This window comes from Fulmarus glacialis, unplaced genomic scaffold (genome assembly GCF_000690835.1).
Source record: "Fulmarus glacialis isolate BGI_N327 unplaced genomic scaffold, ASM69083v1 scaffold1819, whole genome shotgun sequence".
NCBI lineage: Eukaryota > Metazoa > Chordata > Aves > Procellariiformes > Procellariidae > Fulmarus > Fulmarus glacialis.
The window spans coordinates 23,773-51,448 of NW_009232402.1; the positions used below are offsets into that span (position 1 = coordinate 23,773).

The 27,676-nt window shown below is 36.5% G+C and overlaps 1 protein-coding gene across 1 annotated transcript in view; it reads right to left on the reverse strand.

The window, feature by feature from the left end:
- Positions 1-4,094: 4,094 nt before the first annotated feature.
- Positions 4,095-27,676, reverse strand: part of CIB2 (calcium and integrin binding family member 2) — a 45,240-nt gene continuing 21,658 nt past the window's right edge. Inside the window, exons 3-6 of the mRNA XM_009584871.1 lie at positions 22,901-23,012; positions 11,410-11,557; positions 11,118-11,313; positions 4,095-4,526 (exon numbers count right to left, since the gene is read on the reverse strand). Coding sequence (XP_009583166.1) covers positions 4,505-4,526; positions 11,118-11,313; positions 11,410-11,557; positions 22,901-23,012 — 478 coding nt within the window. The 3' untranslated portion in view covers positions 4,095-4,504. The remainder of the gene's footprint in view (positions 4,527-11,117; positions 11,314-11,409; positions 11,558-22,900; positions 23,013-27,676) is intronic.

Sequence of the window (27,676 nt, forward strand, 5' to 3'; positions counted from 1 at the left end):
AAGATGGAATTAAAAGCATATTAACTCATGAAAGGGGAAAAAATTAACCCATTATACTGACCAATATCAGATATTACTGAGATCAACATCACACAAAAAAGAAATGAGTAATTGTATGGAAAATTACAATATCTGTATCTTACAATATCATTACAATATCTTTGCCCCTGTACTCGGCCCTGGTGAGGCCACACCTCGAATCCTGTGTTCAGTTTTGGGCCCCTCACGACAAGAAGGACATTGAGGTGCTGGAGCGGGTCCAGAGAAGGGCAACGAAGCTGGTGAAGGGTCTGGAGCACAAGTCTGATGAGGAGCGGCTGAGGGAATTGGGGCTGTTTAGCCTGGAGAAGAGGAGGCTGAGGGGAGACCTCATCGCGCTCTACAACTACCTGAAAGGAGGTTGTAGCGAGGTGGGGGTCGGTCTCTTCTCCCAAGTAACAAGTGATAGGACAAGACGAAATGGCCTCAAGTTGCGCCAAGGGAGGTTTAGACTGGACATTAGGAAAAACTTCTTTACTGAAAGAGTGGTCAGGCCTTGGAACAGGCTGCCCAGGGAAGTGGTGGAGTCACCATCCCTGGAGGTATTTAAAAGACGTGTAGATGAGGCGCTTAGGGACATGGTTTAGTGGGCATGGTGGTGTTGGGTTAACGGTTGGACTTGATGATCTTAGAGGTCTTTTCCAACCTGAATGATTCTATGATTCTATGATTCTATCTGCATTTGAGACAGAGTTGAAAATACTGTAAAGGAGTATTGTCATTATACTGGGTCGTAATCCAACTAGTGCGTGTATCAAGAAAAAAATTCTCATGTACAGAAATTATTCTATAAAATCATAAAGTTTTCATGTACCTGTTTCAAAAGTATTTAGTTCTGCCCCTTGAAAGATTTAACTTCATGAATTTGATCAAATATGAAACTTTCTGTGTAATTATCTACAGTTTTACTGTGGTAATTAACCACAGTTTTCATCTTTTTGTTTGTGGCATCATAGACTCTATATAGTATCCTATATTTCAGGGAAATTTAAACAGTTAAATGAAGTCATGACCTGATATGATGTTATGGTGCCACCTTGTGATGTTGCGTCAGAAGTGCCTCTAACATGTACAAGGAGACAAAAATTAGCCCTGGGGGAAAAAGCCCTGTTTCCATGCGATTGCGAGAAATTGCAAGAGATTCCAACACTGAGTCTGTTGACAAAGGGGAGCATGTGGTTATCGACTAACAAAAGAACATTCAGCATTTTAAGATTACATTAAAAGGGCATGAAAGAGCACAAAGAACCACAGCAAAAGAACAACTGCTTTCCTCAACACAGATCCAATTACAGACATATGAGTTAATTCCACTGAGTCAGCAGAGTTACTGAAGATTAGTATGGAAGTAATGAAGATTAGATTTTGGCTTGCAGGCTGTTATAAATCTCGGCTTACAGTATTCCCTTAAAAAAATGACAAACTCAAGTGTGTTAATAAGTAACTTGGTTATCACTTGCTTTTTGACACTGTTTTATTCATTTCCACTAGCTCCTTTTTGTCCCCAAGATGCTTTCAGTGTATATAAACTAGAGATAACACACACTTAGCTATTTTAATAGAGGTTTTAAGTAATAGTTTTCCTTTTTCCATTTTTGAAGGCAAATATAGAAATGTCCATTTATATTTAAGACCTTTTTTGCAATACGAAATGTATGTCCTCTTGCTTTTAAGGCCAAATCCAAAATTGTTTTAAATCTAAATCTTACTGTTTCAGCTTTTTTCTAAATTGCCTGGTAGTTCCTTTGAATAAGTAAGCCTGGCTGAACAAACACTTGCTAGTGAATTTGTAAGATTCCGCCAATAATGCTATTGCAGAAATAGAGCTTTTTTTTACCTCATAACATTATTTAAATTTGCAGTGCGTCATGCTGCACTCCTATTAACTCAACACTCTTGCCATAACAAAAGTTTCAGTGGTAAGACATCAACTACAGACAACCTAAGAAACTGCAAATACAAAGCTTCTTTAGAAATCTATCCCTTACCTTTGCCATCAGGTGGTATAACAACTTACCTACTACTAGGTAGGATTATTTTGCTCCAGAAGCATTTAGATCAGGTATCTCTTTCAAACTCCAGGAACATACTATGTTGCTCGGGTTTTTCTTACAGGAAATGAATGTAAGTCAAAGAAATAAAGGGAGTTAGGAAAAATGCATACATTTGTATCTGCAGTATTCTGCAAGAATTCTCCTTTAACTGTGGACAGGAGTACTCCTTCACAGTGTGCTCCTGATTTCTTTTCCTCTTTGTTTCCCAGCTCAGATGGATGACTCCAGGATTAAACATCTGACTGCAAGCCCAAGTGTCTCTTCAGCTGCTTTGTGACATTCAGCTCAGGGAGGTCAGAGGGAAACAACACACAACACACTGAGCACATTCCAAGGCAACTGAGGTCTTCCTTTAAGTGGGGAGGATGATCTAATTGTGGAATGACACATGGTGTCAGGAAGGAAAGAAGTTTAGCTAACAGAAATTTTAAAACATAGAAAAAGAACACTGGTGTCAAAGGGAACTGACCTGTGTCATCAGCACCAGATCCCTTTTGTCTGAATAATCTGATCCAGAATCTTGGTATTTTACAATACATACTAATCGTGACAGAAACACACATCTCACAAGCATTTCAACATTAAATGTGTGTCTTGAAAGAAATAAAAAACTATCAGCTGACATTTCAATGAATAGGAAGTAATTTTAACATAATCTCTCTTAATGCCAAAGTCTTGCAAATTTTTTGAATCAATCAATATATCTAACTTAATCTGCTCGAAATGAAAAAGATTGAGGCTTGAATCCCTTCTTACTCAATCAGAACTAAATATCAGGATTGATTTATGCTAATTTTAGCTTGGGTAAGTAAATCAAAGGGAATTCAGGCTCTAATTCCTTTATCTAAACAGAAACCAGTAAGAGGAAGTATTAAAATGCTATAAACATAATTGAATATGATCATTCTAAAAAATATTTTTAAAATAAATGTTATTACTAACATACAAGTTTCATTTTCACTGTGCTATCTTAGGCAAGTCTGTCCCGTATACCTTGAATATCCAAAATTTCCATTGACACTTTTAATGTACAACCACACTGCTAGATAAATATTTCTTCTTGATGCATACTGTGTAAATTTGAACGCAAGCTACATTGCAAGCTCACCATACATAAGAGGTTCCAAGGCAGATAAGCATCATCATCCCTACTGAGGTGGTAAAAAGGTTCATTTCTCTACTTTAACTTTTTCAATAAGAATAACATATTTCATCCTGTGAAAGAGTTAACTTTATATTAATTGGAATAATGACCAGAAAGGAAATTAGTATTAATGCTTAGCCCAAAAATTCTCAAAGCACAACAGAATGCGTCAAAAGTTTTAATTGTGATGACTTTGATACAGAAGCCATGTAAGTGACAGAGCCCTTCTATTGACTGTTAGAACAGTAATACACATATGATTGTCTTCAGGCCCCAGTACCTAAACAATACTGGAATTAAAAAAAAAATCTAGCTGATTTCCAGCTGGAGAGAGAAGAGAAATACAGAGCTGCATTCATGCATTTTATGGGAAAGATTGCATAGCTGGTTTAGAAAGAAAATGTCTTTTCATGTCCTTAGTAGTAGTTCTGTGCTTCTTTAACTTCCTCATGAGTTACAGATGATTATATTCTTCCAATCGGCGTTATCAGCCCATAGAATGAGTAAAATGCAAGACAAGACCCCCTTTGAGAATAAGGACATAGTTTTAACCTTTATCTTGGGAAGAAATGAATCATGTATGCAGTTATCATATACAAAAGGCAAATATTTCAAGTTTCATAAGGACATGACAATCCATAAAATATTGGTTGAAGGTAAGCACCAAACCCAGCAACTGCCATTTCAGTGACTGAAAGGCAAACCTGGGTTGTGGTTGTCTTCAACACTGGGAGCTTGATCTTGACTGCAGTTCTTTCACCTAAGATAATCTCCATGCAAGATCCCCAGCTCTACAACACAGTGATAGAGGCATCTCATTATTTAAGGCCCGTGCTTTCTTTCAAATACTTTTGGAAAAGTCACCAAAGCTAATCTTTCTGTCAATCTTTTTTTTTTTTGCGCTTTTAAGAGCAGTATTAAATATTCATAAATATAAAACCTATGTGGAAATACCTTTAATAATATTCTGATTCTGCCTGTTTAAAAAAAAGAAAAAAAAAAAAAAAGAAAAAAGAAAAACCACAACCCAACAACCAACCATCTTTGCCAGAGTGCTTGGCCAGCAGTGAAGATAAAAATGTGACTGTTCCAAATATCCTGTAGATCACATGATGCTTCTGTCTCTTTGTGGACAAGAATTATTTCAGTACTTTCTGCTGAGTTCTAAGAAGCCATAATTAGAGGACAAAAGCCCCCAAAGTGCCTGAGATTCAGAAAGGCTGGACTGGCAAGTCATTTCTGATAACACTGGCTCACAGAAACATCTTCAGATTCTTATGTGGAAAGTACTGCAAAGGAAAGAAAAAGATTAAGAGATATAAACACATTTGTCATTATGCACAACATTTTCCTTAAAGTACAAAAAGGAAGGTGCTGTGTAATGAATCTGAATCTCTTCTCTCATGCTCCCAGGAAGATTTAAACATTCTGGGAGAAATTTCCATCTTCTGAAAATGTTAGCTCAGGGGGCAAAGCTCAGCAAGTATAAATCAAGTATAAATTGACCTATTTATTGGATATACAGCAGAACTACATGTTTCCCAGTTGCACTTTTGCTATGGCACAGCATTTGGGTTCCTAACAAGTCAAACTAGGCAGATAAATTTGTTGTTTCTCTTGCTAGGACCAAGAGATCCTGATTGTTATCTTCTTTCTATTTGCACTATGATACAGGCAAGAAGCATGCCTTCCTACTGCCATCAGTTTTCAGAAAAACTCCCAAGCATCTTAGCAGGACAGTAAAAGACAATTTAAAAAGGGCATGCTGAAAGCTCACTTTCTCTAGGTAGTAATCTTTGTTCAATGTCATGACAGTATAAACTGTCATGACAGTTTCTTTCTTTCTTGACTGAAATCAGAAGTGATTATTATGTATTTTAGTATGTAAATACTATAATTTTGGTGCCCACACCAAAAGAAAACTTTAAAGGTTTGGAGTATTTGAGAGGCTGAAGAGTTCTGGATGTACAGTTTTTGGATTTTGTTTTACAAAAAGAATGCTCTAACTTAATCATAACTATTTGACTTGAACCAGGAATTCACTGATGGAAGTTCTGTGGTATGTATTTGGAGGAGATAAAATTTTATGTTCACAGGGGTCCCTAGGAACTTCATACCTAGGAATTTATTCAAGCTGGGTGACACTGAAAAGGTATGATGTATAGCAGTCTGGCATACTAGCCTAAGTATTGTGAAAGAAAGCATACAGTGATGCAAAGAGCTTACTGGCACTAAGGTTTTAGAAAAAAAAATTATAAACATCTTGTTCACAACTCAAGAAATGTCTAGAGCCCCATATTAATCCAAACTCTTGAAAATTTAAATCCCACATAGGCAATATCTAGGAACTAAAAAATCCACAGCATTGTATGTGAAAACATTTTAGGCATGACTCCTTAAAAAAACCATCCAAATCCACTTCATTGGAAATCTATTTATTGGAAATTTTTTGTATTTCTATCAGTGTCATTTTGGCATTTGGAGATCAAGCTTTTTACTAAGAAGCAGCTGAAATATTCTGTGAAAAATACTGACAAAATTATTCCCTTCCACTGTTTTCTTGCTAAGCATCTCTTGCCAGTTTGTCACTAGCTCTAATTTTAGTCCTTAAGAACTAGATAATCTGCATTTTGGGACAGGTCTTATGAGATGCACATTTCCTATAAGAGAGCTTCTGTTACTTCAGCTTTAGGTAGGACTGGAGTCAGGACATCAACTGTTATATGGGCCCACAGGGGTTTCAGAAATACTGCATTTCCAATGACATCTTTTTGTTTAATCTGTTGTTTCTCTGTCTAGTTCTGGCAGCCCCCAGGTGTTAGTAATGCCATATTCCTCTCAAACTCCATTTCAAATCTTTATAGTATTTTTCACCCTCAGGCATTCAAATAAGCTTAAACTTCCAGGATGATTTATAAAACAATTTCCTGTGGAAAACGTAACCAGTCTTGTAGAACAGAACACTTAGCTAGTGCCAGTTCAGAGTGCTAATACTTCCATTAAACTACAAGCAGCTTCTTAATGATAGCAATTTTGAGTGAAATAAACCTATTGGGATCAAATTTTCTGAACTAGCAACTGTCATTATCATTTACAGCTTACTCAAGCTTCTGGGATAACAGCCAAAAAGGTATATATCTTCTTCCCTGGTCAACGATTAGCAGTGTTTTCTTCTAGTCTTAAAAAAATTCCTCAACCACAGCAGTGCAAATCAAGCAGCAGACTTTACTGCATCTTCATTTGCTTGACAGCAGTACAAAGCTTGCAAAGGCTGTCTCTGTAGGAGATTAAACCTACACAGGGTCATTAAGTAAAGGTTTGAGAAACGAGTGATGAGATAAGAAAAATCAGTCAACGTACAGTGGATGAACTTTAGCTCATACCAGGTCAAAGCCTGGATCACAGTGCCAAAATTAATGCCTGGTCTATGTATTAAGTATGCATGATAGTATGACAGTTTAAAAAAACCCAACATACTGAGCTGTGTGAAAAAAGTGCTTCAAAAACAGAGTGTACATTGTTATAGGAATCTGTCCTTCAAAAGTTTTCACAAACAGGGTAAAGAAAATATTCCTCCTCAGTAATTTCATACCTCATTTTAATGACAATGAGATTTTACAGTTGGATAGTTCATATTATATGAGTTCTCAATGTTTGTCAGAAGTCAGGTAAGCATTGGTCCCACGTAACAGAGCAGAGAGAACAAAACGATCTATGGCTTAGCAGAGATCACCTGCTCAAGCAATGGCAGAGCCAGGGATAAAACCTAACTGCCTTGCATTCTAAATTTCCTACTCTTACGATGTGAAGAAGTAGCTTTTGGTGGGGGGAAAGGGCAAAGAAAAGCATCAGAAATCCTTCACTACAAATAAAAATCATCTGCCGTCTGGTAAGTTAGTCAACATTTTCAAAAGGATCACATACCAGGTGCCAGTATGTTATTCTATGATCAGATATTCAGAAATGTTGATTGCCCATAGCTTCATAGCGAAGTCTCTGAAAACTGCAGTTACTTAGCATCTCCAATTGTTCGCTGGCAATCATATCCAAAAATGGCTATTGCTTTGGTTCCTAGGTGTTTTATTTTCACAGCTGCTGAGCAGTTGAAAGTATAAATCAATAGGCACACTTAGGCTTCCTTGAATTTAAAGTTGGAATGCATTCAATTGTGCACAAAAATTGGAGATACGCAAAACCAAATGAAATTATGACTGTCTCTGGACATTGAGGAGTTGGTATTTCTTCCATGTGTCTGCTGAAGATTTCAAAAGGGACAATTTTATTTAGATGAAAACGTGTTTTCGTATCTTTTTACAATATTAGGAAGACAGTTCAGGCATAAGTGTACCACTGGCATATAAGGTTCTTGATCCACTATTAAGACACTTCCTGTGCTTTGCATGTTCTGTCTTATATTACATCGTGAAACTGCACAGCCCTGTTTTCAGTTTGGCTGCACACAGCCTATGGTTATCACTGAAGAGGACCGTTACAGCTGAAGACACAGAAGAGAGGAAAATGAGAGGCCATGAATCGAGCTGGAGATAAATTCAGGAAGATAAAAGTAAGCATTGTTTCATTAAATGAATAGGTAATGTGTCCAAGACTGTTATGGTATAATTGAACGCAATGAATAGGAACTGGGTCTTATGTGGCAAGAGATCAGCTACAGGAATTGCACTCTTGTCCCATGTCACATGTTCTGTCACATGCTAGCATGCATTGGGTACTATCAGAGAGCACTGGTTTAGTTTCAGTCCCCAGTCAGACCTTGGTGTACCTATTGTGGCATTAAAATTCAATGGATCCCATTCCAAAAGTCAAATCACTGTCTCCCTTTAGAATGCAACATTTACACAGTATTTAAAAAATGACAGTAAGCGGCTCAGGTCAGGAAGTTCAGTATTAACAAATATGTCAGTCTATGATGCACTGCATACAGCAAAAATATGAGAAAGAATATCCTCAAAAAATAAAATACCTTTACAGGCAAAAGGAATAGTAAACTGCAATAAGGGAGAGGTATCAAGTCTTCCATACAGATTGGTTTGGACAAAAGTGGTCTCATGACTTTGTCACTTTCTTTTCCTGCAGCTGAAACAGAAACCAAATCAGAGAAACTACACATTCTCTTCTCGGCTTTGAGACTTTTTCCATTTATACCCTCATTTTGCAATATAGCTTCAAAGGTTAAAAAACATGTTGCTGAGTTAACAGTCAGAGGCTCTAAACCGTGTTTCAGTTAAAAGATGGAAGGAAACCCTTCTTTAGGTCATGTCACATCAGGAGCTCTTAAGCCTGAGGACTTCAGAGCTGAATCCTGTGACCCAGCTAATCTCCTGACCTGAAAGGAGATGGAAGTTACCATTTCCCTTGAAACCAGGGACGGAAAAAATCTGCCTTAAATATACACATCGCTGCCTCGAACATCAAGGAGACATCTTGATAACACGAGTTCACCATGTCACAGATATGGATCAAAGTATATGTGTTTAAACTGAGCAACTGGATTATCAGCCTTCCAATACTTGGTAGCCTGGTCCTTTGAGATTATCAGTGTTGTCAGTGATCCCTCCCTCTCTATTTTCTCTTTACCTAATCTATAACAAGCTCTGTACTTTTCACTTCATCCCTCTTTTTACTCATCTTCTTGCCCTGTTAAGTACCCCGCCCTCAGGTCTTTCCACTCATTTCCTCAGCTTCCCAAAACATCACAAACTTGGAAAAGAAAAATAATTATGACAGTCATTCCAATAGCTACAGTGGCAAATATTCCTCTCTGCTACTTTCTCAGGAAATTACTGGGTTGCACAGCATCCTCAGCTTGGAATTCTCAGTCAGCAGTTTGTGAGCCTCTACAACACAGCAGTAAAGTCAGTCACGGCAGAAGAAACTTCTGAAACTACAGCTTCTGCTGAGTTTTCAGATCTGCCTTCAATTCTTCACACTTGATCTCTGCTCTCTACCAGATTTTTAGGTACAGTACAGCCTTTTCATTGATTAAAGGAAACTCTGCCTGACCCCAGCAGCTTCTATATGAGTAACAGTATACAGAAAACATTTTCTTAGCTGGAAATATATGCAAACAAAATATTAGAATACCTACTCAAATGAGCCTCACCATAATGATGATACGTATCTTGTTCTAAAAGAGTTTCTGTTGATAGACTTGATTAGTCAAGGAATGCCTGATATGTTTCTAATGTGTAAAAGACATTCACATTGACTTTGTAGCATATCCTCTTGAAATGCTGATGTTTCTCAGGGTTCATAGGGGTCATGTCCTCATGCTTTATTGTAGAGTCATTTTGTTATAACGTCTTTCCTTAGAAATTTCATTTACGAAATAAATAAACTGTTCTGTGTTCTGCAGGACATTTAAAAGTTCTTAAACACCATTAGCATTAATATTATCAGTCCAAATTTTGATCTATCTTAATTCTATCCTAATGTTTAGCCTTATTTCCTATGAAAATACAGTTTATTCAGTAAGTCTGACTGTGAGCTTTGTTAGTAACTTCCCCAGTAACTTCTGAATCCTTTGGCAGAATTCAACAACATGTGACTGAAAGATGCTTAAGATTCTGCCAATTTCCTGCAAACAGGCAGCTGTGTAAAAAAGAGTCTCTAAGTGTTCCACTTCATAGAAGGATGCAAAATAATTCTGCACCTTTCTAGACATCAGAAAATCTACATAGATGAACCAGTCTTCGCCCCTTAACTGCAGCAAAAAAACCTGAAACTAAACTCCTTCTCAGATACCATCCAACTTATCAGGAGACACAACTCTGCAGAAACTAGAATTTACCAATTCCAACATTCCCAAAACAACTTACAATCATACTGTACACCTGCTTGCAGTTGGATTATTGTTGGATTATTTATCTTCCCAGATATTAGAACTTATCTGTTACTATCAATTATCACCAGACAAACAGCAACACTACCAACTTAACAACAATGTGTATGAACAAAGATTATGAAAAAAACTTTTTCAGGTTTCAAGCATTTACTATTAGACATAGTTAACCCAGACCACTGAAACTTGGGGAGAAATTAGACCTAGGTTTTAGCTTCAGCCTACGCTGCCAGTGGATTCAAGATTCAAATGTGAACTCTTCGCAGTTTGGGAGTATCTTATTTTGCTGGCTGGTTCACTGTAATTTCTTAAAGAAGGTCTATCCTTGGATTACTTAAGTAACAGCCTTAAGTATAAGTTTATGTAGAATGGTTTATTAATGTGTAAAAATAAAAAGTCATTGCCCTTTTCAAAAGGTCTCTTTAAATATGAAACATGCAAGAAAAACTCTCTTAAGATAGCTGGGTTTTATCTACAGATTATTAGGAAGAAACTCAGCAACAAAAATAAAAAATATCAGTTACAAAAAAAAAAACCCGGTTAACAGTGGATCGAAGAAAGACTGCAAGTAGTTAATCATTTTAATTGATTTTCTTCTACCAGCATGAACTGTAGCACTGTAATGTCCTTTAGCTCTCACCTTCTCAGCACAAAATATCAATGTGTTTCCGTGTATATTTGTAACATGTACGCAATATTTACACACATTCCTATTCAGACAGTATGGATCCTTGCTATAGGCTTGCGAACAATATGAATTTGAGCTTGTATTTTCCTGAAGAAACCACACAAATAAACAGGAAAAAACCAAGAGGAGATACTTAAAAGTCATCGAGCTCTTAGTCTTCAAGTTAGGAGAGAACTGGAATATACTCTAGAAAAGTACACTGAGTTAGGGTAAGAAGTCCTCCTCTAGTCAGCTCTCTGCTAAAGTACTTATGTCTGACATTTCTTGTATTACACTACACAGTGATATCCTAAAAAAATACCTGAAAATATGCAAGAACTCTTAAAACAATACCTGAGAAAGTCCGGTGCTTTGGAAATCATGTTTTCAAAATCTGCAAATCCTAGTTTCCCATCACCATCCATGTCAGCTTCTTCTATCACTTTCTCACAAACTAGAGTGATTTCTTCTGCTGTTAGCTCTTCTCGGGTCAGCTTATTGAGGGTTTTTTCCAAGTCTGATTTACAAATGAAGTTATCTGTGTTAAAATCTAAACAATAAACGAACCAAAGAAAAGATCACCAACAACTCTCATACTCATGTACTTCAAACAAAAAAGGCATACAAAAGCATCCCGATACAGTACCATAGATCTTAAAGGCATAGATTGCTTTAAGCTCTCTGGGAGCCATTTCACTGAGCACAGAGAACATATCCACAAAATCATTGAAGCTGAGGCTCCCCTCTCCATCTTCCGAGAAAGATTCCACAATCCTTTCCTTGAAGGGATTCTCCTGTGAAAAACAGATATATATATATATTTTTTAGTATTTGGAAGATCAAAAACCCTGCAGACTCCCTGTTAATAATTATGTGTATTTAATTCCATAGTTGGCTCTTTGAAGACAACTTTTTTCTTCCAAAATGCATATAAAAATTTACATTTGCGTGCTTTAGCAGAAAGTGTCAGCAGAACCTGCTGCTGCATAGTACTACATATCGCCCAGATTTTCTCAGCTCCATCGTTATTCATTCTCTCTAAACTGGTGCTCATCTCCTTTCTCCTGTGTGGAACACATGCTTTATAAATGTTAGGGTAAAGGTACTAAGAGTGCGAAGATCATTTGCACGTAACAGGTTCCTGACAGGGTGTCAGGCTGACACTGTCAGGAGGCTTACAGCTCCTACATTAAGAAGCTAACACATACGAACAGGGGATGGCAGGAGGGGAAGGAAACAGAGAGACCAAGGTGGAAAGCCAAGGAAACAAACAGGGTCTTTAAGCGTTCTGGTGGCATCTGACTAGAGGAACAAATATTATTTATGAAACTACCTCAAATAGTAAATATCTGCATTCCACACCTGACTGACGTGGAAACATCAATCAACCATCAACCAAGCCATGTCTATTCATTAAGGATGCAGAGTTACATCCCAGGAGAATCTTCTAGAAAAGTCTTTCATTTTCACTCTGATACATGTCAATGTCCAACCTCTGGTTGAACTGACTACAAATTCCAGAGTTTTAAATGAAATTTCATCTCTGCAGGAGATGATCCTAAGATCTTTTTCTAGCACTGTACGAACTCAGCTGGTGCCAAGGCTACTGCAAGTAAGACAATATTCTAAAACCATAAACACACAAGCAAGCATAAGAAAAGCTGCTTTAGTACTCTGAGGTCCAAAAGAAATGGTTTTTATAGTAACAAAACATCATCTTTCTCACAGCTATATAAAAACCCAAGATGAATTTGTAGCTATGTCTATAAAACTGGGAAAACCAATTCAATTCAGTTGAATATGAATAAAACAGACAAACATCATTTGGGCTGTGAGCAGCATCTCAAAGCTGTTCTACAGATCTTATCTGAAGCCAAGACACTGGTTAATATATTGATCTCCTATAAATGTAAAAAGATTTGGTGGTGGCATATCATGTTCATTATTTTTAATATGCATAGAGCATTTTATGTGACTTTAAAAGAAGCAGTATTGTGAAAGCTCAGAGCTCAAACATACATCCATTTAATTTCTTTTTTTCTCTAAGTTTAATTCGCTAACAGGTATTCGTAAGCCATCCAATTATTTAAAATGAAATTTCATAAAACAGCTATATTTGAGAGATAAATGACCAGAAAATGTTATTTTTCAGTTTACTTGAATTCTTTCTTGATAATTCACACACAACATATGCATCTATAGAACATATTTTCTGCATACCTGTGGAGACTAAAAAAAAAAGCAGCATGTACAAAGCAGAGTTACGTGAACAGATTGATGTTTTATATTTATGTAGTATCCTTCATCTTAAAGGAACATAAAGTACCTTACAAGAATTGGGCTACTTACCACTAATACGCAGCTGCCTCTGAAGTGAAATTCAACAACTGTTAAATGGTGTGCAGCAGCTTACAACAAGAGCTGAAGATAAAGATGTTCAACTGAAATCTCAGGGGGAACTTGGAAGCATAATGAAATTTGCCACTCACACAGAAATAACATTTAAGATACATTTTGTTATAGCCTCAAAATAATGAAAAAGTTTTAAGGATTCTTGTTAAAAGACAAGCATAACATACAAAAGCTTAATTTGTCTAAGAGGAACATGAGGTGTGACTGTGCACATGGACATTTCAAAGAACATCCAGTTCCTGGAAAGCAGCATTCCCTTTTACTTCAGGGATTGTGTAGATTCACACTATGGGATGACCCTTTGCAGTGTCTAGTTCCAGGATGCAGGTACAGAGAAACGGTCGGACATTTGAGTACAAGGCACGGACTGATCAAGGCTATACCTCACCTACATACATTTGGCAAGTCATGTCACCTGGCAAATTTAAGAACAGATTTCAGTGGCCATCCCAGCTGGAATGTTGAGATACTTTTTCACAGAATCTCTACCGGCCGTTCACATACTCAGAGAGCATATCTGATTCTATCAGGAGGTTTCTATTTAATGATAACAAAGCACTCAGGATACATCAACTATCTAGTGAGATGTATTTGGGTCTTGCAGTTTGCGCTCCAGGACTACTTCCATGGTAGAAATTAGTTGGAATCTGCCAAAAGGCAAATATCCATCTAATGACAAACCATGTAAGTGTGTGTGTCAATCTTCTGAGGATGCGTGAGATCTGAGAAGAGACATTGGAATGTAATTCCCTGAGACAATCAAGATTCAAAATTCAAAAAGTAACCTTGACCAGAGATTTTAGCGCTACTAAATGCCAAGATGTCTCAAGTCTTTCTGGCTGAGATAATGGCCAGGAATAAGGCTGTTTTAATGGATAGGTGAAGTAGGGACCACAAAGCCACAGGCTCAAATAACAGCTCATTAAGGTAGTCAATACTAAATTCAAATTGTCCTGCAGCATTCGATGACTGAAGTAATTCCACAATAGGGAGCATGCCTACAGATTTCAAAGGGTAGGAGATTAATGAGCTCACTGTGCTCTAAGATGAATATGTAAGGCTGAGCTCACTGTTCAGATAAAGACAAAACCAGGCCAAATAAAAATAAAAAAGAAATTAAATAGAGTAGAAAAGAGGGATTCCTGAAAATAAAAAGACAACAGGCTCAAAAAAGCAGAAGAGTCACATCTCTCAAGAGTTTCAGAATGAAACACTCCAGAATTAGCCAGATGGCTGAGGGAAAGTCATTGTAAAAGGATACGTAATGAACACTCATATCATGTGCGTGACGTGTAGAGGAGGTATAGCAGATGTGCATCTGTGGGTACTAAGGCTAAAGTATCTGACCTGAGTGCTTGGAAATATGCCTGTTTGTGACATGAATATACATACAGGCACTCAGTGGAAAACCATTGATTCTATTGTTTCAAATTGTCAGTTTATTAATAAAGCAAAGTAAGATTCAGCTGGGCTGAAACACATGAAAAAGGCCCACTGTCATCCTAAAAAGCACATAAAAAAATTGGTGTATCTGTTAAACGTTTAATATTAGCGAATGTTAAATATCAGAGTGGATGAGAAAACATGTTAGAAAAATTATCTTTTTTATTTCTAAAATTCTGTATTGCTTTCTTTGGAACAAACCTCATCAGAAATAAATGTCATGGTTACAGTTGTAAACTGACATCTCAGAGGCAGCATTGGGTAACAAACAGGGAGCACACAGATGCAAATATCCCTATCAGCAGTGAATATCAAACCCAGGACTTTCTGCATTAGAAATCCTAGGCATGATCTCTCTGACTGAATAAGTATATTGCAATTGCGTAAGAGGAATTATCTATTTGGCATGTCAGAGATCTTGAAAATACAGATGAATTAACAATGAATTAAATGGACCTAAGCATACTTCTTAAGTAACTCTTTGCCAAATGGATCTCTAAAACCTAAATGAAAAATAAAATCTTTCCTCATATTGATTTCTTTCCTTTAACTTTCTCATATTATGTGTCTTCAGGCAGTATATCTGTGTTTTACACAATGGAAAGTATTAGCTTACCTTCACAGATACTTTTCACATCCTTTCTGTAATTTCATTACCTCTACTCCAAAGAGCACAGATTAGGGTTCCATCATATTTAAAGGAAAAGCCATGGGGGAAGGGAGTAAAGGGGAAAACGATACTGTTCCTTCCTAGATCGTTCTCCCTTAAGCACTAATTGTTTAAAAAAAGAACCCTTTTAAAACTAGAAACTTACACTTGTCTTGTTGAAAAGCTTTTTCTGTCGTCTCACAATAAAAATGAGAGGGGACACAGAAAAAATAAAGAATTGTTACAACTAAAACTCTGCTGTTTTGCAGATTGATGCTGCTGTAGTGGCTTGAGACAATCCTCCTAAATGTGCCATCCATCTTTTTAACGATCACTTTTTCTACTCAGATAATTGTGTTTCTATACATTTTTGAATGTAATGTTGCATCTATTCCAACATACAGATGTAGAACACCTGACAATAAAACATAACCATTAGTTTTCTAAGAAACTATTATAGGGTTTATTCCTGCGATTGCAGCTAAATCTTACCAAGTCACTTGTTATTTTCCCCTATCCTCCAGTTTCCATTACAGGCTCTAGGAAAGCACTGCGTTGTCCTTTTGCCCTATCCGTTTTGCAGCTTGATGAATTAATTTAAAGCACTGTATCCTATTTTCATAAGCTGACTGCATTTTGGAAATAAGAGGTTGCAAGTAAAGCTGTAGGATAGGTCAAGATAACTAAGCTGGAGAGGCTGGACAGTCATTACAAAATGCTTCTCAGTTTTATATCCACAGAAACATGATGATCATTTTCTCTTTTGTGTTTGGACATAAGTCCCCACTGACATTAGGGAAGATATTTAAATGCACAAAGCAGTCTGCTTTGCAGACTAGTGAAAGCCAGAATCCCTTTGGATGCTTTAATCAGGACTTGTTCAGAACTGATCAGAAGCAAATCTTTCTCAAATTTCAGGAGTTATTCCTAGAAAAATAGAAATGGACTCTTATCAGTCAAACATTAATATAAAAATGGCTAAATTGTTCATTACCAGATCTTCATAGGAGAGGCTGATGCTTTGGAAGGGAAGCATAATAAGTGCAACAGCAAATTGTCCCTGGAGTAGATAAAAGCACATTTCTTTGTCATTTTTTTGTTTGGTTGGTTGTTTTTTTTTTTCTTTTCTTCTTCCTCAAAATCAGTAATTTTTTTTTTTTCATGTATAGATGATTATATTCATGTCATCAAACTTCTCTGCAGTGCCTACAGGGTACTGCAAACCAAGGCTAAGATACAGCTAAACTGATATGTTTACATTTAAAAAAAAATTATCGTGTCATTCTGTCAGAAAGCAGAAATGTGAGACAGTTCAGCAATGAGCTTACCTCTTTACTGAAGGCTGTACTATGGTCACAACAGCCAAATAACCAAAGATTCTGGTTACATATGGAATTGCTTAAATATTACAGAACATAATAGTATATCATGGGAATACAAGGCATTTTAACAAAAACTGATTCACTAACTATAGCAGGAAACTGGAGCAATACTGGTAAAGACCATCAAGCAGGTACGGATTTGGAGTTCAGTGGAGAGAAAATGGCCCTCACTTACTACACTTGGAGGACGTAAAGTTGATTGAGACACACAGTTAAAAAGGGGCTTCAGAGAAGCAAGAAGAGTGGTCTGAAAGGGGTAAAACATCCCATCGTAACTAGAAACAACTAACAGGATGCAAAGACAACGAAGTTGGGATGAGCTGCAGGCGAAGATTGGCCAGAGCAGGGGTTGGGGCTTGGGAAGAGTATCAACCTGCTCTCTTAGGTGTCATTGCCCCTTACATGGAAAGCTTTGAAACTGAGGACTCATTGAAATGACTTCTAAAATTCCATCCTTTTAAAATCGTGGGAAGTATTTTCATTTTATTTTGAAGCAACTCGCATGCATTCACATTTAAACTTACCAAAAACAGGGTGCTAACATTGGTTCTGAAATGTGTGATTGATTCACTGTTCCCTGTGTGTCCTTTCTTTCTCCTGACTGATTCCTGTGCCTGCTGGTCATTCTGTTTCAGTAGTGTGTCGATTTATGAACTACCTTACTCACCACTACAGCTAATGACAAGGCCTGCGAGGATCAATGAAGCTACTGCGTGCGCCAAAAAGAGAAGGCAACAGACTGTAAAGTGAATGAAACAAAAATGGTTCCCCTCCAGGAAGTCCTTTTATGACCAACTCCTCTCAGAAGGATTGCTCTACACTACAATAACCAGAGACAGGCGATACACCAATTCGAAGATTCTGGCAATTAGGGACGTATGTGTCACAAAGGTGGCCATCCACCCACTTGGACAGATCATACGTGATCTCTATCATCAGGTTACATTCCCACATCTAGCTCTGTGGAAATGACAGGGATAATGTGAGTGAAATCAGTTTTGCTTTGAAATAAAATCACTTTTGCTTTCTATACGGTCTCATACTGAACAGCCCATATTATTGCTACAATTCTGCAATATTAGTTGCCGCAATCTCACAGGTGCCCATATGCCCTAAAGTTAATTTATTAGATTGCTGCCTATGTAACCAAGATTGTCAAAATTAGAGAGACTGCAACTAAAGAGATGGAGTCAACTAGCGGTGTTCAATTCAGTGTAATAATAAACCTAATAAACTTAAGTATCTGCCACTTCTTTATTTATTTATTTCTTGTCCTGACTTTCAACTTTTAAGAATCATGAGTTAGTGAATAATTCAGTACCATTTAAAGTGAGTGACGATCAGCATTTTTTTTCCTTTGAAATGCAATAATCCTAGCTCAAAACATTAATGCGTGAGGTAAAGATCTTTCTTTATAGTAGCAGAATCTAATTTAGAAAAGTGCATTATTGATTCTATCCATTTGTCAGAATCTGCAGTGGTATTGAGCTCAACATTGCCAGTAACTAGAAATGTAATGTGTATATGAAAAAAGCCAGGTGCATTGGAATTATCAGTAATTTTATTAAAATTCAATAGACATTTAGTTCATTTATTTCTATTTTAAGACTTAAATATTGGCTTTGTCTTCACCTTGATGAAAATTTACTGAAGAAAGAAAACACCATAACGATTTATTTAGCAGTCTGGTCAAGCTGCAAAGGCTAAAGATATTTTTTTTTTAATGTATGAGCTGGAGTTACTACCTAGATTGCTTGGAAAATGAACTCCAGGGGAAAGACTCTCTCCCCCTCCCCACCATCTGCACAGGAAATTGCAAAATGCTCCATGACCAAGATTGACCCCGGTTTATAACTGGGATCCTAGGTGGCATTTTAATATCTTTTAGTGTTAATGTTTTGAAAGAGTCATGGAGGAAGATCTAGTCTCCTCTAACTGATATTTTACTGGAAACAAGCTCACTAGTTATTGAAAGCACTTTCTCTATGAACTCCTAGAATTCCTGAAATAAAATGATTGGTTTGACAGCAATATTTCTAAGATTCTTCCACAGGCTTATGAGACTCGGGAGAGAATTATTATAAAATTTGACACTTAATTTTGTCCTGCTATTTTTATAAAATCAAGTTTCATTACCCTGGAGACATCTTCTAAAGCAGGGTCAGAAAGCCTCACAGACTTGATGTGGTACAAGAAGATAGATTATGATCCACTTTACTTACGGAAGTCTGTTAGGAAGTCTATTATCATTACCACCTAAGTTTGCTAAGGTAGCATGATGTGCTTCTGTATCTCAAAATCTAATCATGGTCCAGTATAAAATTTCTGGTTTATATCTCAGCTTAAGTACCAGGATGTCTTGTAAATATAGTAGTCTCCCATCTCTAAGGTCTTCATAGAATGAGCTGTTCCTTAAGTGTTCAGTCCTGTATCACTGAAGCCAAAAAGAATGTGTATGATTATCGTTTCTTGCTTTCTTTTCTGACCTTAGCCTTGATTTTTCACAAAGCAACTGTCAGCCATCTGGCAGTTAAACTCTTCAGAGTCACATAACTGACTCAGAGAATTTCACATTGTGCTATCAAGATCCCAGAGATAGTAACATAAAACTTAAGGAATACTGATTGTCCATACCTGAAGTGCCAGTACAAGCACCTAAGACGCTACAGTTATGAATGAGTTGCAGACATGTTACAGAGATATAAAACTACTTGCAATAATGGATGAATGAATCAAAAGCCCTTAAGGATGATACATTTTATCACGAAGATAAGAATTCAATATTTATGCATAAACAAAATAGCAGATGGCTGAAAACAATCAGAATGCTTCAAGATGCTCCCACATATTCAGACTTTGTGAAGCCCAGGCTACTTCATCCTGCCAGCTACTAAAAAAACTGATCAGTTTATTTTATATTCACTTAGGTAAGACCATTAGTAATTTTTGTTGTGTTGTATTCCATATAACACTAATTTGCATTTTTATATACAGCTGTCCATCCAACATGACATTACTTCAGTAAGTCAGGCAAATAGGAGTATTTCAAGATGAAGAATCTTCTTTCTTTTGTACTAGCTGCTGAGCTTCAAATCTGAGTTCCAGATAACTGCTAAGAGCAGGTCCTTTAATTAAATCATCTCAGACAGATCTCACTGGGGCATTAAGAATAAATCCAACAGATCTAGGGGTTGCTTCTAAGGGGAAAAAACCAAATATATGGGAACTGTCATAATTGTGAGTCCATCCAGCCCACCAGCCTAACTCTAACTGGAACCACTAGCAGATAAGGCAAGAATTTAAAAAAAGAGGGAGATATATATGCAGTGATCCTTCCCACAGTATATTCTGAGACTAGTACAATGAGCATTTCAGGGACATTCTGAGTTAGATATTACATCCAGATCATAAAACTTAATAGCAATCTGTGGAATTCTGCTCTATACAAGCATTTAAATAGTTTTTGAAGACTAATGCTGTCTTTGCCGAAATGTCTTGTGGCAATGAGTGCCTCGATATATTCACATGTTATGTCAGCTGCCTGTCCGTCTGTAATTTCATGCAATACTTCCTTGTCCTTGTGAAAAGTTGTGCATAATTTTTCTCTATTCACCTGTTGGTATTATTCATCCGATCCCATGATCTCGTAGGTAGGACAAAGACGACTTAGAGTAAGCGTTCCAATTCCCAACTTTTAGCTCCACTGAGTAATTTAACACTACACTTCAGAATACAGCCTAAGGGCCTAATTAGGTTTGCATGTGCTAGCAACTTCTCACCGGCTACTGATTTTGAGGCCTAATTAGGTCTTAAATCTAATTTTAGATAATCAAGTTTGAAATCTTTGTTGCTATCTCCAGATCGGACTCAATTTGAGGTAACTAAAATACAGGACATTTTTGCAAAGTATTGTTCATTTTGCCTGTTGCCTGATTTCCTTATTTGTATAATAAGAAAAAAATGATACAAACATTTATGTTATACAAAACTTACATGAAATATTTATTGTATGTTAACCATTCAGATATCTTATATTTTATGCAACTGAATGAATTGAAAAGAACTTTTCAGCAAGATCTTTATACCCCCTATTTTAAAGTTCCATGAATATTTCTCTAGATATGCTTTTTTCATCATTAAGTATACAGGCACATAATTTAGGCTCTTTCATAGACATTTTGATACATTTAAACACATAATATTGTTGAAAAATGATGTTTTCTTGAATGCTGCTGATACTAAAAGTTCATATATAAACAAACCTTGAATTACACCACTTTCGTATCCTGTTCCTACTTCACACTGTGTAACATAATGGGCAAAGATGAGAAGAATTTTTTTTTAAACTATGGTACCTGCATGATTTATTAAACATCATTCATTTTCTTTGAGGTGAGCTAGGAAGGGTCAACTTTGAAAGCTGCAGAGGAGAGAATTACACTTATACCCGTGGCAGCCAAGGACACATACTTGGAACATGCACACAGCTGATACAAAACTAACCTGGAGCTGGATTCTAGTTAGGGTTGGGTTATGCAGCTTTAGGAGTTAAAAAGCTGAATAGCGTTCAACTAGCTGATGAAAGAACTGTTTTGTAAGTTTTAGGAACAACTCATAGCATATCACAGGTTTCAAATCTGTAACTATTTAAAGAATAGTGAGGTACACACTAATTTTATTCCTATACTATGCAATATTGTTAAGCAAAGTCATTAGCAGAAGAGCCCTACCCAAATCCTTGTCTATTAATATGTTTAATAACTCAGTGTAGATGTGCTATGTTGATGACAGTGGCATTTATGGCTTTTATGATAGAATTAATGATGTCTAAAGTTTTACTTGCATTTTTTTATTTATAAAATTTTAAAATTTATAAATTCTTTAATTTTTTAAGTGTAATTTTGGAATTAAAGCTAGCTACATCTTCAGCTACTTTATTACGGGGCCAACTCATCATTAGAAAGAGTATAAACATATACTAGGGTTTTGCTGAAGAATCCCATGCTTAGTGTGAAAAAGAATACTAAATTATTTCTCAGTTTCCTCAGAAACCCATATTTCTAAGTTGTACATAGGTATCTGGTAAATCACAGTCATAACTGAAGGATGAAAATTTTTCAAAGGTCTTCTGTTGAACTAAATGCTTACACGCGTTTAATCTCAAATGTTTCCATTTATATGAAATGCTGGTCAAACACTTTTTAACAAACATTCTTTAGAGCAAAATGTACTTCTTGTTCAATAAATGGTATTGTCCCAGAATCAAACATGCAGTAAGTGTGGTGCTAAACGAACAAGGAGTTCTGTGAACTTGAAATCTAATTCAAATGTCTTTTACTTTATGTTGACTTAACCATCTCCCCAACTGAATTTCTAAAGCACTGCTTTATGCTTGTACTTTTTTCCCCAAATATTCAATATCTTACAACATTAAGGAAGAATTTCTAAATCATTAAAATGAAGTGGAAGGCCATCAATTACAAGTTTTTTTACGGCATTGCTCTTAAAAAGTTTAATAATACTTCATGCAACTATAGTGAACATATAGTTGTTTCTACATGATAGTAATTTAAAAATGTCAACTAATTTGCATATCTGAAAAAGAAAAATAGACCGCAAGACCAAAGACAACATAATTCAATGAACTGTTTAAAAAATAAATGCTAAAAATCCATGTTTGTCCTGTTAAAACCATATTCAATTGTTGAACTGACAAAATAATAAAACCAAATACTGTCTCATATGCTTACTGCTTCTCTCATTTGTAGTTACATGGACTGTCTTTCTACTTCCTATCATGTAGTGATGCCATGAAAAAAGAAAACTCCTGATAATTAAGAAAAATAATATTCATTGTGTGCTCTTGCAGCTGAGGAAAAAAGGGAAAATCTTTACTTTTGATCAGCAATGTTCTCCACACCTCTGGCAAATTTCCTATCAACACACTGAGATAAGAACTTCTGATTTCTAACCAGCTCTTCACACAGAAATCCCACCAGCTTCTAAGGGATCGGTACGTACAAAGTTTGCTAAATTTAGTTTTATTTCCTACTCATTTCCTTTAACATCTACCCCAACTATCTCTGGACGAAAGACACCCACCTAAATATTTTCCAGTTTCTGGGGCTGGTTTTGCCCTTGAACAGTAATAGGAAGGGGAAGACCTGAGCATGCCACATTGCTTCAGGATATCAAACTCACGCGCTACATAACTTAAGAAGATAGAGTTTTTAAGCAGTCAAAAGTGATACCTTTAGCTCAGGCATGTTTATTATAAGCTGCATAGGTAGTTTAACATCTGGGTCCTTTGTATAGTCCATGGGCACAACGTTTGGTGCCATTTCATGGTATCGGCCATGCAACCTGTAAACAAGCAGAAAAAAACAGCCAATAACCAATTTTAAATAACCAATTCCATTCATACAATAATCAGACACAAATTTGTCTTGCAGCTCTAATTATTATTTTTAGTGCACAAGTCTGAGCCCACCAAATTCCCATCTTTTTGAAAAGAAAAAAAAAAAAAAAAAAGAGGGCTTTGATGTAGTATCCAGCATAACTGCTACTAACACCCATGAGTAACTTGAGGTGTTTCACGCTAGCTGTATATAACATTTAAGCACTGTATAGTACACAGAAGTAGGCCTGAACCAATGTACTAACACTGTGAGTATTATCCAGGGATCACATCTCAGTGCAGAGTATTGGTGGATCTGCACTATGCAAGAAGAAGTTGTTTAACAGCTCAAAGAATTTAAAAGCCAAACAATATGCAACTATGATCCTATAGACAACAGTATCCTTGGGAGGCCTTACTTCTGAATTAAAAAAGCCCTTTTCCTATCTGTGCCTCACTAACATAGCAGATTTAGTCTTACAATTCTAGCACTGGCTGACACCAGCCCACAGACTATTTCCACTTCATTCCATTTCACGTAGTTTTGTTTCATTCTTGGCTCAGCTTACTCATCAAACCAGTATATTTTAAAGGCAATAAACAAGTGTTTTTCCTGAGAGATGCAAGTCAAACATTCATAAACCTAGTTTCACTCTCTAAAGCTTGCTTATCACGCTAACAGTATTATGTTACAGTTTTGGTAAGGGAGCTGGGAAAGGAAGAGTCAAAGGCCATTAAACACATCAATGTTTCTAAAGGCTTAGAAGCTGAATACCAGTAAATTATAAAAACTGTCTCAGTCTCACGTACAACCTGGGCAAAGACTGCACAAATGTTTCTAAGACATTACTTCCAACTGTTAACTGAATTAACTTAACAAGTGTTAATCCCACCCTTTATTTGCTGTCTCCAAATATTCCAGTGAATGAGTTCAAAAGCATAGCCCAAAAGCCAAGAGAAAACAGCCATGTGTAAAGAAAACATCAAATTAAGCGGGATGCAAATTTTAAAACTATCTTAGCACATTTATTCTCACTGGGATGCTCACTCAAACTAGGAATAGAAACATTTGAAGTAAAATGGCTATCCAATTCAAACTCACCAATGGATCTCAAATTTTGAGCTCTCAAACAAACTACAGACAGAAATTGCCTGGTAAGTAAAATATTACCTTTCTAGAAGCAATTCATATATTAGAGACATTAATTCTACTGATTTTCTGATTTTATGGATTCTAGTGATATCTTATTCTAGTGGACAAGTATCTAGAATCCAGGATTCTGTCAAATAACAGCACAAAAAGGTTGGAGAGAGAACACATGTATCCTAGTGCTCAAAGATTAGTCAGAGATCAATATATTTAGCATGAATGTATGACTTGCCAGTCCTTTATGAAATACCACATGTGTAAAAAGAATAGGAAGGAAGAGTAGGTAGCTGCTGTTCACAGAAAACTTAGAAAATGTCATGTACTATAAAACGTAATTTTTATCACATGTGAAAATTGCCTTACACCTAATTCATAAACTGCATAGGGCAGGAAGTCGTCATTTTGCCATGCCTTATGTACTAACACAGAGTATTCTGGTCTCTCATTAGGTCACATGTACTACTTATATATATTAAAAAGCCATATTTATTATTTTGTGACTTATTTTCATTTTAACAAAAAAATCCTGCCTGCTCACTAGGTGTACTAACAATTACAAATAGACATGCTTTAAACAGCAGAACATAAACAAACCATTAATACAGGAAGTAATGCCTCACCAACCCCTTCAACTTTCCAGCTTTAGCTTCAGCAACCCCTCAGTCAGCCCCATAAGAAACTGAGCTATTTCAGATTTATGTGGGTAATGAATTTCAAGGAGAGAATAATCTACAGGCATCTCTCTTCTCAGCACCTCTTCGGTCATGACTATGATGTGTCATGAAGAACATAGAAAGGGAACATAGAAACATGTTTTGTCTGGCTCTTAGGAAACTAATGTCTTTACAGTGTGCAGCAATATATTGTGCCATACAGGAAATTAAATATCCACTGATCTAAGCATATTTCAGCTGCTTACCACAGCTTACCCTGACATTTCATAAATACTGTGTAATTCAAGATGCAATAGCCATTTCTTACTCCAGCAACTGATTCCTCTGTTGTAAAACAGCAGCTACAAAGATGCCCCTAAATACAACAGAAAAAACAGCTTAAAAGCACTTAAAGGAAAGCAAACCTTTCAAATCAAATATCCATCTAAAGATTTTTTTTTTTTAAGCTAGAATACTGAAATGGTGTTCTAGTCTTCACGAAAATAAAGCATTCATCATTGGAATGACTTGACCATTGTGGACAACACTTCAAAACACACTAGCTGGCAATGCCTGCTTATTTTAACTGCCAAGATTTTCTTCTCTACTTTAATATTAGACTTTTCTGCCTTTGCTCTGTCTCCTCCAACAGGACTATGAATACAGACACGGAGTTGGGCATCTTAAAGGAGTTCTCCACAATGTCTTTCAGAAGACATGGAAGGGATTGGAACAAAGTGATCTGTGTTTCGTAGTTTACTAAGTTTGTCATATTAATCTAAAATGCAAGGTATGGAATTTCTCTTAGTTTTCAATAAAAAAAGCTCTGAACAAACCTCTTGTTCATAAAAAAAATTAGCTGAGTCAATTTCTACTGGGAACAGACATGACAGAAAATGTTGTGGGAAAGTATCTGTTACTGAAATACAATCATATCACTAGAATAAACACCTGTTAATGGTAACAAAAGAAACAGCCACAACAGTGTGAATTTAAAGTTACTTTAGTACTGGGAATAACACAGTGCTACAATAGAGACTGAATACTAAGATGACAAATAAAAAGTACTTATTACAGGTACATAAAGAAGCACTTCGTTGTCACCACTGTGACTCACAGTGATCTGGTACTCAGTACTATTTTGTTAGAAATATTAAAGCTTCTTGTGATGCTCACCAAATTAAGTAAGAAATTTTGAAACGATATCTACAGAGCAAGCAATATTATTCTAACACAAGAAATACCCTTGTAAGGCACGTGACAGGTTGCAATGCTGTGTCCCAGATGCCATTTGCTGTGAAGCAACAATCTCATTTCAATGACGGAGGCTTAGAGGGAGAGAGATCAAAGAGAGGGCACAGCCACAGCTCTTACCAGCTGCTTCCTGACATTCCTTTTCTCAGGACAAAGGTTTAGTCTCTTTATAACATGCAGTATCAATGCAAATTAAACCCATCATTTCTTGCTGACAGAATTCACCATCTTGTCCACAGAAATTAACACAACCTATTTATACTGAAATTAATCCAAACTCTCCAGTAGCCAAAAGAAGGATCTGATTTTTCAACTGGAAGATATTGTGTTAATTGCAAGGCACTTAGCAGAGCAGTTAGGTTTTGTATTAGGTCTTAGAACTGCCTTTCTTGTCCCACAGATATCAACTAATTTGTGCCTTCTGTAAGTATAAGCCCAAAAAAAGCACTCCTACTTTACTGTGGACAGGGCACCTACATTAACTGTAAAGAATATAGTGTGTCCACCTGATGGCACCGTAGTAAGTACAACTACTCAACACTGATGCATTCTCTCTTACTGTGCTTTTACTACTACTTCAGACATAAGAGTTTTTGCAGTTCCTTCAAGAAAAATGATACTACCCTAGCACACTTACACCTCCATGCAATATAAATACACTAATTTCAGAAAACACCTCTAAGAAAACATTCAAAGCATCCCTCTGAAGTGAGTAGGTTTTAGCTAAAAACATTGCCAAAGGACACAGAATAAAAACACATTCCTTTGGTGTGCTGTCACAGATTACAATAAAACGAATTCCTCTTTCCTTTCTACAATGAGTTACAGCCAGAAACATTGTTGAACACCACAGCTGTTGACAGAACTCACTTAATTTTTAGATTCAGAAAGGGAAATGCATGCTCAGGGACAGGAGGTGGGGAAAAACAACCAAAGCAAGAAAACAACTCCCCCTGCCAAATATTCTTTACTGTAACATATGTATGTCCCTACCTATACACATTAATACATGCAGTTTCAACACCTGTGTTTTATTCAGAAACACCCACAATGCAGACAATATTTATTTTTACAGAAATCTGTAAGATAATATGTTCCCAGTCTGTCCATTTAAAGTTAAGTCTTTCTTTTATCTCTGAAGATGAGCAGAAAGGAGTTGCCAGGCACTAGTAACCAGCCTTCCAGCAGTGCCTCAGGCTCAGCAGGACCCTGCAAGAATTAGCTGGAAGGCAGATGATGGACACAGAAACGTGCAAGTAATTAACAGCAGATTTGAGGGCAGCTCTGATATCCTGTTCTCCTCCCACTAACTCTTCCATTAATTCACCAAATTGCTCAAAGATCTGTAGGTATAAGAGCTTTCCACCTGAGTGGATTTCACACTAAAGCATCCAAATGAGTCTGTAGGAAGTGGCTGTGATCCAACTCCTGCAAACTAAATTACAGCAATAAAATAATCTTTCACATGCTTTTATCTGCAAGGATCCTACAATTCTATTTGTGATAGCCTTATTACATAGCATGATTAACCAATATCACAATGAAAAAGGCCAAAAGATTTCTCTAGCTTAGG